At 37.0% G+C, this 12,809-nt stretch overlaps 1 protein-coding gene across 2 annotated transcripts in view; it reads left to right on the forward strand.

The window, feature by feature from the left end:
* The window catches only part of Prkar2b (protein kinase cAMP-dependent type II regulatory subunit beta), an 87,898-nt gene that overhangs the window by 12,784 nt on the left and 62,305 nt on the right, over nucleotides 1-12,809 (forward strand). For both annotated transcript variants that reach the window (XM_074064974.1, XM_074064975.1), the window contains exon 2: nucleotides 10,262-10,297. In XM_074064974.1, coding sequence (XP_073921075.1) covers nucleotides 10,262-10,297 — 36 coding nt within the window. The remainder of the gene's footprint in view (nucleotides 1-10,261; nucleotides 10,298-12,809) is intronic.

Below are 12,809 nucleotides of genomic sequence, written 5' to 3' on the forward strand. Positions count from 1 at the left end.
ACCCCCTCCCTTACCACCCACTCCGCCCCCTCCCGCTCCCTCCCCTCAATACCCAGCAGAAACTATTTTGCCCTTATCTCTAATTTTGTTGTAGAGAGAGTATAAGCAATAATAGGAAGGAACAAGGGGTTTTGCTGGTTGAGATAAGGATAGCTATACAGGGCATTGACTCACATTGATTTCCTGTGCGTGGGTGTTACCTTCTAGGTTAATTCTTTTTGTCAAATCATGTTTTTTTATAGCATGTCATTTTTATGTTAGTTTTAAACAGCTGTTTTAACTTCCAATATAATCAATACCAATGGATGTACTCCACCTAAGTGAATAATTTTTGCGTATAAAAAAGTTTTGAGACCAAAAGTGTTTGACGACTGCTGCTCTAGGGTCTGTGGCTGAGCAGCATGGAAAGGCTGGGTGGAGAGCTCCCACTGCTGCATTGGGTCTGCAGAAATGTCATGCCAGTTTGGACTCTTGCTAGCTTTGTGAGTTCCTGGTTCTCCACATTCAAGCTAATACTGGATGTTAGATTTTAACAAGTTTTGCCAATAGGGTGGATTGAATTGTGAATTGAATTTACTTTTCTCTTACTACTAGTTAATATTGAGTATTTTTTCATATGTTTGACTCTATTTGTAGTTTATCTTCTGTGAAAAGTTTCTTATTCTTTGCCATTTTTCCTACCTGGCTAGTATGCATTGAAAAAGTCTTCTGTCTTGGGCTTGTCTTTTCATTTTTAACAGTAATTTTGTTTTCTCCCTTTTTTCTTTTTCTTTTTTATGTTTAAGGTTAATTTGCTTGAATAGGATTTATTAATCTTAATGTAGTCTAACATGGATCCTCTCCCTTTTATTTTTACTTTTTGTGCTCTTTAAAGGAATCTATCTCTACCCCACCACAGAGATATTCTCATTTTCTTGTAAATGTTTAAAAGACTTCAATTTCATATATAAATAGTATTAATCCATCTATGTTTTGTTTGTATATGTTATATAAAATAGAGAATCTTATTTCATTTTTTAAATATGCATCACTTATTTGCTCATCACTTATTTCCCACTGGTTTTTGTTGCTGTTACTCAAGACAGGGGCTCTCACTGTATTGCACAGGCTAAGCTTGAACACCTGGGCTCAAGTGATCCTCAGGCCTCAGCTTCCCAAGTATCTGGGATAACAGTATGTGCCACCGTGCCTGGCTTCCCCATTGTTTTTTAAATGTCAAATTTCCTTAGATGTGTAAATGTACTCAAAAGTCTATTCTGTTCTCTTGGTGTGTCTATTTTTTAATCAACACTTCTTTCTCTTATTATGATTATAATGGTCTTGATATGTGGTGTAAGTAACTCCTATCTTTCTACTTTCAGAATTGCTTAATTATTTGAAGACTTCTGTTATTCTGTAGAAATTTTAGCACATACTTCAATTTTACAGAAAATCTTTATAGGAAGTTACATTGAATTTATAAACAAATTTGGGGAGAAAAGATATTTTAATGATTTTGTCTTCCATCCCTGAATGTTTCCTTTTGTTTTGTCTTCCTTTCATTCTTCAATGATGTTTTGCAATTTTTTTCCAAAAAAGAGTTTTCCTATTTAAATTTTATTCCTAAGTAACTTACCATTTTTTGTAATTATACTTGGGATTTTTTTTCTGTTATATATTCTCATTTATTATTACTGAGGATGTATTAAAGGTACTATTCAAAACTCAATAATAAAAAGACCCTATCAAACTGAGCAAAAAACTTAGAGCATATCAATAGCAAAGACATATGAATGACCCACAAGTACATGGAATGGTGCATGGTAGTTTTAGCTATCGGGAAAGTGAAAATTGAAACCATAAGAAACACATGTAAGAATGACTAAAATAACCTTAGATTTGCAGAGATGTAGAACAACTGGAACTCTTCTGTTTGGCTTGTAAGAGAATAAAAAGATGCAAACACTTATAAAAACTGAAGGTTTATCATAGAGTTAAACATTCACTTAGGCATTTACTCAAGAAAATAAAGCTTATGTTTATAAAAATTCTTGTATAAGAACATTTATAGAAGCCTTATTTGAAATAGCCTAAACTAGAAAACAACTCAAATGTCCATCAACAGGAGAATGGATAAATTGTTGCATATTTAACTGTTACATGAAGTTCAAAGACAGGCAAAACTAAACTATTATGGTTGAAATTCTAATGGTACTTACCTGTAGGGTATTGGGAATAACTGTAAGGGCATCATAGAAACTTTTGAAGCTGCAAATGTTTTATATTTTCATTGGTGTGTTGGTTACATGGCTGTATACATTTGTCAAAACTCACTGAATTGTGCATTTCATTGTCAGTTTCACACCAATTAAACAAAACAGTAATTAAGAAATGCTGTTGCTTTATACTCTGGTTATATTGGAAATCTTTCATTGTCTTTGTTGGGGACTAGGACCCAGATTTTATCTTCATAATTATGGAGCGTAAATGAAACTGCTTTTTGGTTCTTGACCCAAAGACCAGTCAATATCTGCTATTTCAAAATCTGTTCAGCCAGAGCTGTTTTTATAACTCATCAGTTTCACAAACTTAATACTTGTGTAAACATCACATTTGTCTGAATTGTCTTGAAGTGCCTATTAATATTTCATTAACATTGTTCATTCAGCATTTGTTGAACCTAATGTATACATTACAGAATGCAGTGTTCTAAGCACTGGGGTACAATAATGAAGCAGACAAACGAAATGACCCCCACCCTCATGGAGTGTATAGTTTAGCATGGGAGGAAACAGACAATAAACATGAAATGCTAGGTATCTTGAGATAGCTGATTGCTCTCAAGAGACTGAAACAGGATTAATGATTGAGAGGAGCTAAAGGGGCTCCTTTACACAGGGTGTTTGAGAAAGGCTGCCTACAAAAGGGACATTTGAGCTAAGATTGGAATGACAAGAACTTCTTCATTGTGTGCAGACATAGGGAAGGTTTTTGAATATATATATATATAGGTATTTTCTATGACTGTACTTTGAGTAGGTCAACTTGTATCACACCTTCCCTAATTGTTTTCTCAGTTGACCTTCATTTCAAAGCTTTTATACTTTTTAGGTCTAAATTCTCCTTTCCTGGAAAGTTTTGTTGTGACTTTATGGATGTGTGGCAATTTGAACCTTTCAAAGCTCTTGACTCTTCCAGTATTATTAATCTAGTCTGGATTATTTATTCACTCTTAGGACATTGGCCTCCCTTAGCCCGCCCTTTGCTTGTTCTATCTGATCTCGCCTTGCCTGTTATATGTCTGAGCATTGGAAGAGACAGTTTAGTTATAGTACATGGAGAAGTTGAGATTGAATTTATGTAGTTTTGATAATGTTCTTTTCTTGAGTAGAAAGTATTTAAAATCCAAAAAGTATTTGACAGCCTTTCACTTGGCATAGCTAATAACCTCACCTCTATGCTGGTTTTATAAGGTTAGCCACTTTGAGACTTTCCTAGCTGGAATTATATTTTTCCTTCTAAAAGGGCATTGTTGGTAAAATTCTCATGAGTTACAAAGTGGAGAATCATGTTCATTCATAAGCAAAATTAAGTGCTTTTTTTCAGTTTAATTGTTGCTATTACCCTGATATTTAAAACTATCACTTAGGTTTTGAGGAGTTTGGTTTATAAAAAGAACAAAAGTGTGTATCTTCTTGGTAATAATTGAAGTTGGTACTTTAAAAAAAACTTTTCATATGTAGTTCATCTCACTCTGTCTCATCTCCAACGTGATCCAGAAGAGTATGTAGGTTGGATACCTGATTTCAAACAGAAACCCATCTTCCTGTTATGTCTAAGAAGTGCTCTGTGTCTACTTAGGACCAAGACAGTGAGCTTTGGAGTGTACCCTACAACTGTGACTCCGTCCTGATGCCCTTGTCCACCTCCAGGGGCCAGTTCTCAAATTCTTAAGTACCGTGCATCTGGAATATAGCTCAAGGACTTGCAGAACAGTAATGATTATCTCCAAGTATTTTTAAAGTGGTCAATGCTCACCATCCTTTTAGAAATATAGAAAATAAGTATTTTCGGTCCCAGGAATTGAACATACATAAAAAAGTGTACAAATTGTGTCTGTCAGGCTAATTTGCACAGCATTTCAAAATTTTTTGTTGCTGTTTATTTGCTTGTTATTTATCTTTTTAAAAAGCTAATCTTCATTGGTTTAAGGGTGAGACTTACTTTAATTTTTGAAACGTAGGCATAGAAGAAATTAATTTATTCTGAGCTCAGTATTTATTCTGTCAAAAATAATTAGCTACTTGGTTTCAATTTACAGTTTCTGGAATCTTTTATTTGGACAGCTAACACATACAGAAAGCATTTACTGCTAGAAAAAGCAACTAATAGGAGGACACGGATGCTAATTACTATACTGAATCTAAGATTGTTGTGTATATTTTCCGTCAGGGCATATGAACATGTTTCTGCAAAAGGCCCGTTTAACTAAGGTGGCTCCAGTATAGATAGGGTAGGGTTTTTTTTGTTGTTGTTGTTTGGGGTGTGTGTGTGTGTGTGTGTGTGTGTGTGTGTGTGTATTATGACCACAGATCACAACTCAGAGCTCTTCTGTCTTTAACTTGGAATTTCTGTCCCAGATGCAAACTATGTGCATGTACTGCTATCTTCCTAGTTTCCTTTTTAAAGACTAGATTCACTGCTTCATGCTTTCAGCTGACTACTGGGCCTTTTTTTTTTTTTTTTTTTGTAGACTGTCTTACATTTTTTAGTATTCATTGAACTTCTGTAACCTATATTTGTCTAAGGTAAGCCATTACAATTGAAAAAAAAAAAAGAAAAAAACTAGACCTGGTTAAACCCTTCAGGGGCACAGACTGTTAGAATTGCAATGCCACCATCCACATTAGATATGGGCAGAAAGTAAGTGGGGACAAGGAGAGTTGGTCTGTGTACTTTTCAGAGTTTATTGATCCATTTTGTGGGTATTACCTCAGCACCTCTTATCTGCCAAGCATGGAGTTAGGCTTTGGACGTAAAGAGGTGGAAAGATAAGCAGTTCCTGTTGGCACGGTATGGAGCTCAGAGTCATAAACAGGTGTGGGAGGCAGCCTTCACTGCTACCAAAAGAAAAGCTCCATCAGTTTACCTAAAGTAATGGATGATTTTCTTCTAAGGGTACTCTAGGGTTAAGGAAGACTTGAATCAGTTGTGCTTCTTGTCTCCAAGTGCACAGGGACTAACACCAATCTAGTGGAATATTGTTTGACAACTGAATGGATCTCTGGTTATACAAGTGGGAAGATGCTTACAATAGAACCGTGGGACCCTCAGGAGTCCACTGGAACAGCATTTGAGAGAAAATCAAACCTGTAAATATTTCTGTATTTTTCCTTGGGGATTCCTTGAGCTCTTAGGTTGCATCCTCTTGCAAATGTAAGGAGTTTAGTGTATTCTTAAATCATATATATTTCTACAGGCAGACAATATGTTTCCTATTTTTTCCTTCTATATTTCCTGATCTCCAGTATTCATTCTGTCTCATACATACATATATATATATATATATATATATATATATATATATGTGTGTACATACATGTACACATATGTATATATTATATTTGTATTCACAGGATATCCATTGACTAAGAAATTCTAAAGGTAGAAACCCAACTCTGAGAAAACTTATTTGTTAACTTTTTTGAGAGCTTTCTATATTTTTAAAATGGTAATATTTATTCACAATAAATAAGCATCAGTCTCTTATATTTGAATAAAAGTTTATAGCTGATACTTTCAAAGATGTGTTTTTTTCTTCATAAAACCCTCTGAAAGAAGAAGGGCAGGCCTTACTGTTTATATTTCATAAGTCAAAATTATATGATTCACCCACGATTTTCAAGAAAGGCAGGTATGGGTCAGTACTGCTGTACTGCCCACTTTTCACCCCATCTTCACCTTCCTCTGCTCCCTTCCCTGACTTAGACTCCCAAGAGAGAAAGCACAGGGCATGGATTAGCCAGATGCACATGTCTTTATTTCCAGCAAGACTTCTGCCTGAATCTCAGCCTTTTCCCCCATTTTGCTGGCTAGATTAAAAAATTGGAAAGATTGGGAAGGTAACGTAGGGAAAAAAGCATGCAGGAAATACTTGTTTGTCATCCTCCAAGAGGATATGGAGGGAGGTGGATATGAAGGATTGGAATTTGGCAGTTATTGTCAAAACCCTGTATTTTCCTTAAGTACCAAAAATTACTTGCTTGGGCACTGTTTTTTTTTTTTTTTTTTTTGTGGTCTGGAGTTTGAACTCAGGGCACTCTACCAGCCCTGCCCCCCCACCCCCTCTTTCTTTTTCTTTCTTTCTTTTTGTTTTTTATTAATTGGTTTTACATTTACTCACATGTGTATACATTGTCTGGGCCACCTCCCCCACACCCTTCCAGGCAGAACCTGTTCCGCCCTCTTGTTCTCCTGTTTTGTTGAAGAGAAAACATAAGAGATAATAAGAAAGACAGCGTTTTTGCTAGTTTGAGATAAAGATAGCTGTACAGAGAGATTCCTAGCATTGCTTCCATGCACATGTGTATTACAACCTGAATTGGTTCATCTCTACCAGACCTCTTCACTACTTCCCAGTCACTTTCCCATAGTGGCCTCTGTCAATTTAAGATTACTTTATTCACTCCTTTACAGGGAGCACATTAACCACATTCAAGTTTTAGCTTTCCTTCCCTTTCCCTATTCCTCCCGTGCACATTCTCTCCTTAGTGTGTGACCCATGTCCAATAATATTACTGCATTTGTTTTAGGTCTATAATCCACATATGAAGGAGAACATGCGATTTTTGGCCTTCTGAGCCTGGCTAACTTTGCTTAAGATGATGTTCTCCATTTCCATCCATTTACTTGTGAATGGCAAAATTTCATTCTTCTCTGTGGCTGAATAAAATTCCATTGTGTATAAATACCACATTTTCTTAATTCATTCATCAGTAGTGGGGCATCTTGGCTGTTTCCATAGCTTGCCCCTTGTGAACAGTGCTGCAATAAACATGCAGCCCTTTTTTGTGATGGGTTTTTTTGAGATAGTTCTTGTGAACTATTTGCTTGGACTGGTTTTGAACTGCAGTCCTGATCTCTGCCTCCTGAGTAGGGAGGATTATAAGCGTGAACCACCAGTGACCAGCTGGCACTGATCTTCTTAACTGACCAATCTCAGGCCCTGTTTGCTGTTGGGAAATGAAAATCATAGTCACCACCAATGAAGATCCCACAACTCAGGAATATGGTAGGTACAAAAAATATGCCAGGGAGAAATAAAGGAAAGTAATTTGAAGTAAGTAAAATGTATTTCAGGAGGTGCAAGTTCAGTCTGTGAACAAGAAGACATAATACAGTTGGATTCTCCCGTGTGTGTGTGTGTGTGTGTGTGTGTGTGTGTGTGTGTGTGTGTAAATGATGTTAGGACTAGGCTCAAATGATTATAACTAGACTCTTTGCCAATATGAATGTCCAGTGGGATATTTAAAAGTCATACAGGACAAAAGTCATGGGATGCATGATGGTTCTTTTCTTGGGCAGGACTGTTCTGGAGGTTGCCAGCCAAATGCCAAGGGTATCTTGTAAATTAGTGTGACAGTTGAAATTGCCCCTACATATTTAAATTTAGAAAACTTGTTCTAGGAGGCTAGGGTGTCCCTTGGCAGTGGAGCACTTGCCTAGCACGTACTGAGCCCTGAGGTTTGATTCCTAGCACTGCCCCCAAAAAAAGAAGAAAAGGAAGATGAAGAAGAAAGCCAGCACCTGTGGCTTATATCTGTAATCCTAGCTACTTGGAGGATGAGAACAGGAGGATTGTGGTTTGAGGCCAGCCAGGCAAATAGTTCTTGAGACCCCATCCCAATAGCTGAGTGCAGTTGCATGTACCTGTCATCCCAGCTATGGGGGACACTGACATTGGTTCCAGGCCAGTACAGGCAAAAAAAGTTTGTGAAACGCCATCTCAGTGGGAAAAAGCTAGGTGCGGTGGTGTGCGAGTATCTTCCAAGTGTTGGTGGAAAGTGTAAGATAGGAGGATCGCTGTCCAGGCAGCCTGGGCAAAAAATGAGACCCTACCTCCAAAACAGTTAGAGGAAAAAGAGCTGGATGTATGGCTCAAGTAGTAGAGCACCTGTCTAGGAAGCATGGAGCTCAGTACTGCCCAAAACAAATTCTAGACAGACATTGTGGGAAATCCTCTGCCTTAAACACTTCAGAAAGCTGCAGAAACCTGAGGACTCCTGAAGAGCTAGGACTTCCCCATATGTCAAACCAGAAGCTCACAGCCCTGTGGTTTCATTTTCTGGAGAGGCTGGTGAGGTAGGAGCACAGAGTGTGTCTCCTCCATTTGTGTCCCAAGGCTATGGCAGGTCTTTTGCCTTTATCTGCCTGTACTCTCTGTTCTGCATCCCTGTGGTTGAATTCTTTATCCTTGTTGCCTTTCTTTAGGCCTGGATTCTGTAGGAGGTGAGAAAAAGGGGGCTAAAAGTATCCAAGAAAACTGATTTAAAAGTATCCAAGAAGGCTGATGGACCTTTTTGTGCATGTGATAAAATGCACTCAGTCTACTTGTTGAAAATTTTTTGTGTAAGTAATTTATGACTGCAAATATAAGGCTGAATTATTTTGATATTGAAATAAGAATTTTTATAACTATCAACCTGTAAGACATACATAGTTTTGCTACAAATTATTCTATTTTAATAATTGGACTGAATTATCTCACAAAGTTAATTAGTGACAGTGACGATCAATATGGAAAAATATTTATCTCTTATTGTGCAATTTCAGGAGTCATTATTTTCATTTTCTGTTCTCTCCCAGGCAGTATTTCAGTGCTAAGATACCCCTAGGTTCAAATTCTCCTACTTTGCTGCAGGGTGGATGTGTGATCAAAAGCAAAGTATTAAGTTTCTCTAAGCCTTGCTATAAGACTTGCTTATCAGCGATAGGAAGTAGCTGATATTTAATAGTGTGGGGCTGCATGGATTAACACAAAGCATTTGACACTGGGATTTCTTCTAGTACTCGTTCCTCTGCATACATACTCTGCAGTGCAGTCATGCTGATCAAAATTTTGTCTCCTTTTTTTTACATGACCTAAGTGTTTCCAGGGTGTTAATAAAGTTCATGAATGCTGATTAAAAGTGTTGAAGTATTAACAAGTCTTATAGTAGATTTGTGACATTCTGCCATCAAAATATACAGTGTAGTACACGATGTCCTTTCTTACATCACGTGAACCATGCATCTGCCTACTTCTCTCAAGAAAGAAAATTTGAAAAAAACAAAAAAAAAACCTAGCACAACCCTTCCACTTCTTGAGATAAGTATGTCAGCAAACCCAGGAAGCAGCATGGGGCTGAGCTGAGTCAGGGTTGTGGGCAGATGGCCTGCTTGCCAGCCAAGTGATGCGCACAGCAGCCTGGAATTGCAGCTTTCACTATGTAGATTTACAGATCATGAGCATTTGGGTTGCATGAAAGTTGTCAAAAGTACAAGTATGAAATCTGAACTTTCAAGGATATACTGTCCTTCACCTCAAAATGACTTTGGTATATACACGAGCACTTTTAGCTTGGTTTCTTTCTTTTAAAATGCTGCTGCTGAACTCATGGATTTATGAGTTGCTTTTTCCTTCTCTAGTAGTGCTTCTTCTAAGGATTGACCTCTAAAAGAAGAATTGCTTTGTTAAAGAACATAAAGCTTTTGTGGCACTTGATGCCATTGCCAAATTGTTTCCTGAAGGTATTGCATTGAGTTATGCTATCCCAGTTCCCTGTAACCAAGGATTTTTATTTTATTTTTGGCCATACCGGGATTTGAACTTGGGGCCTTGAACTTGCTAAGCAAGCACTCTACTGCTTGAGCTATGCTGCTGGCCCTGTTCTGATTTCAGTTTATTTTTTAGGTAGGGTCTTGCTTTTGCCAGGGGCAAATCCTCCTACCTCTGCCCTCCCATGTAGCTGGGATTACAGGTGTGTACCACCTTGCCCAGCCCCTCACCAGGCATTTTTATTTAAAGTTTTTGGATAAAATTAATTTAATCGGTGAAATGTTAATTCATATTTCTTTATTAGTGAATTTAAACGTTTAATTTTCATATGTTTTGTATTTCTTCTTACTATTCATTTTTTTCTATATTTAAATTATGAGATTACTTACTAATTTGACGCTTTTCAGGGTTTTGGGAAAATTGGATTGTTTAATCTAATTATATTTTTCTGCTTTTTTCTTTTAGCTCCAGTAATAAACCGATTCACAAGGCGTGCCTCAGGTAGGTCTGCCTGTACCCTGGATTTTGCTTAATAATGGAGATATCTTAAAAATGACAGTTGTCTTGGACAAGAAGGTACAGAGAGAATGAGTGATGTAGAATAATAACTTTCTTTGTTCACCTTTCTGCCAGAAAAAGCCCATCTGATATATTTGTGAATTAGGACTTAGTTGAAAATGCCCTCGGAGTGCCTAAATTTTCACGTGGCCTAAACTGACTAAATGAAGCTCAGCCAGGGCTGCTTCTTGGTGCTGCTGAAAGGACTGTTTGCATGATTACCTGATTTACCAGCCACAGTTTGGAAGGAGCCATAGAGCATATGGGTGAAGGAGACCTAGAAACAGTGAAGAGTGAACAGTTTTTGATTAGGGGCAGGAAAACTATTATAGTGTGGAGCCATTTAGAATTGGAGCAAATTGCTCTATGTGTGTGGAAGCCCCCCAGCTACTGCTGTGTTCAGTGCACCCTGGTGACCTCACGCCTAGCTGGGGAAGAGCCCAGCACCAGGTGCTTAAATTAGGTTCAGCATTCTGTGCGCTACCCGACCTGGAAGGGAGGGGTGAGATATAATTAAGAGTAGTGTCGTAAAGTGAGTTTGGACATTGACTGGATACAATATTATTTGGAAAATTCACCCCATGTGCATGATATCCTCCCTGAAGATAGGGCATTTGTTTTGAGAAAGTTTCTCTTTGTTTTAAATTTAAATATATTTTGTTGAAAAATACATCAAATAGATCATCCTTGGAGTTTAGATAATAGAAATTAGTAATTTACTTCATAAAACTACCTGTGCTATAATATTAAATACATATCCAGATTGAATTTTGTGTTTAACTTGTCAGCAGTCCCTGGCATGATCTCTTGTTAGAGAGTGACCAGGTCCATGATGGCAGGAATTATAGTAATGTGTGGTATGTCTGAGATGGTATCTGTTTTGCTGTTTGAAGCCTTTTGTAGTCTCAAAGCATATCCATTTTAAATGATGAAAACGTGGTGTGGGTTTTAATGTTTTTTTGTGGAATGAAATTATGTTTATGTCAGTAAGGCATCAGATTTTATCCAAAGCAGAGCTGTCAAGTCTGACCTTTATGAATATTGGTGGAACCCAGAAGGAAGAATTAACAGAGTATCAGTGTTGGTTATCTTGTCTTCATGATGTGAGATTGTTTCAGTAGAAACATAGGGAACAGTCTTAGGATAAATAATCTCCCTTTCTGCCTCAAACTGTACATTTATGACATTTATTTCCAAGAAAGTTCCATTAATATTTGTTGTACAGTATATTTATTATTCATTGATTTATTGGGGGCTTCATTTTGAAACACCATCATTTCACACCCTTCCTCCTTCAGATGTGGTCCACTGTATCTCAGCAAGACTTGCTGGAAATGTAGAGGTGAAGGAATGCCAGCAAAGAAATATAAATCAAAATCAAATGTTGCATATTCCCAGAATGAGGGAGACAATTGGGCACATGAATGAAAGCAATAGGAAGGAATTTACAAATAAAGTGATACCAAGTTTAGGAGTCATGTTATATATAACAATAAACCTTAAAAAGGGATAAAGTTGTTATCCCAGTAATATAACATACCAGCAACCGCTATGAGAATGATTCTCGACACTGGTTATTAGAAGAGAAAGAACTAAGTTATGGAATACCCCTGGGGGTTGGGCACTGTCCTAAGCATTTTATGTACAATTTTCAGTCTTTTGGGCCAGGGAAATAAAATTATATTTAGTGCCTTTGATAAAAGAATAACGGTTTATTTAATTATCTGTATTATAGTTTATTTTGACTTTCTTATTTTAATTTTTATAAAAGTTGGTCTAAGCTTTTTCCTGCAAAGAACATAGAAATGGTCTTGAAACATCATGAAGAGGAAATTCTGCATCTTTCTTTGTGAATTTAATTCAGTTGGCCAGAAAGGAGGTTAATAGAGGATACACATCAACTTCTTTTAAAATGACCTTACCTGAACATAAAAATTGTTTACTAAAAATAAAGAAAATTGTATGTGATAACTAAAACTTTTTTTTTTTTTTGGTGGTACTTAGGGCCTCATACGCCAACCCCCCACCCCAGCCCTTTTTGGCTCTAGTTATTTTTCAGGTAGAGTCTTATGTTATTGCCCAGGATCTGCCTTGGTCCAAGGTCCTTCTATGCCTCCCTGTAGCTGGGATTACAGCTGTGTAACACCATGTCTGTCTTGTTGGTAGAGATGGAGTCTCTCTAACTCTTTGCTTGGGCTCACCTTGAACTGTGATTCTTTCTATCTCCTCTTCAGAACTTTTTCTTAAAATATCTTTTTGATAGAGTTTTATTTCAGAAATACTTTACAGAATTTAACTATAAAACTTTAATATAAGAACTGGAATTTAGGGGAAGAAAAAAATCAACCAGAAATCTACATATGACTTCTTTTCTTATTCATCTATTTAAACATAATAATTCCAACAATAATTGCTAGATTATATATCATATGATATATATGCTGTATGTTGCAAC

Source organism: Castor canadensis, chromosome 2 (genome assembly GCF_047511655.1).
Source record: "Castor canadensis chromosome 2, mCasCan1.hap1v2, whole genome shotgun sequence".
NCBI lineage: Eukaryota > Metazoa > Chordata > Mammalia > Rodentia > Castoridae > Castor > Castor canadensis.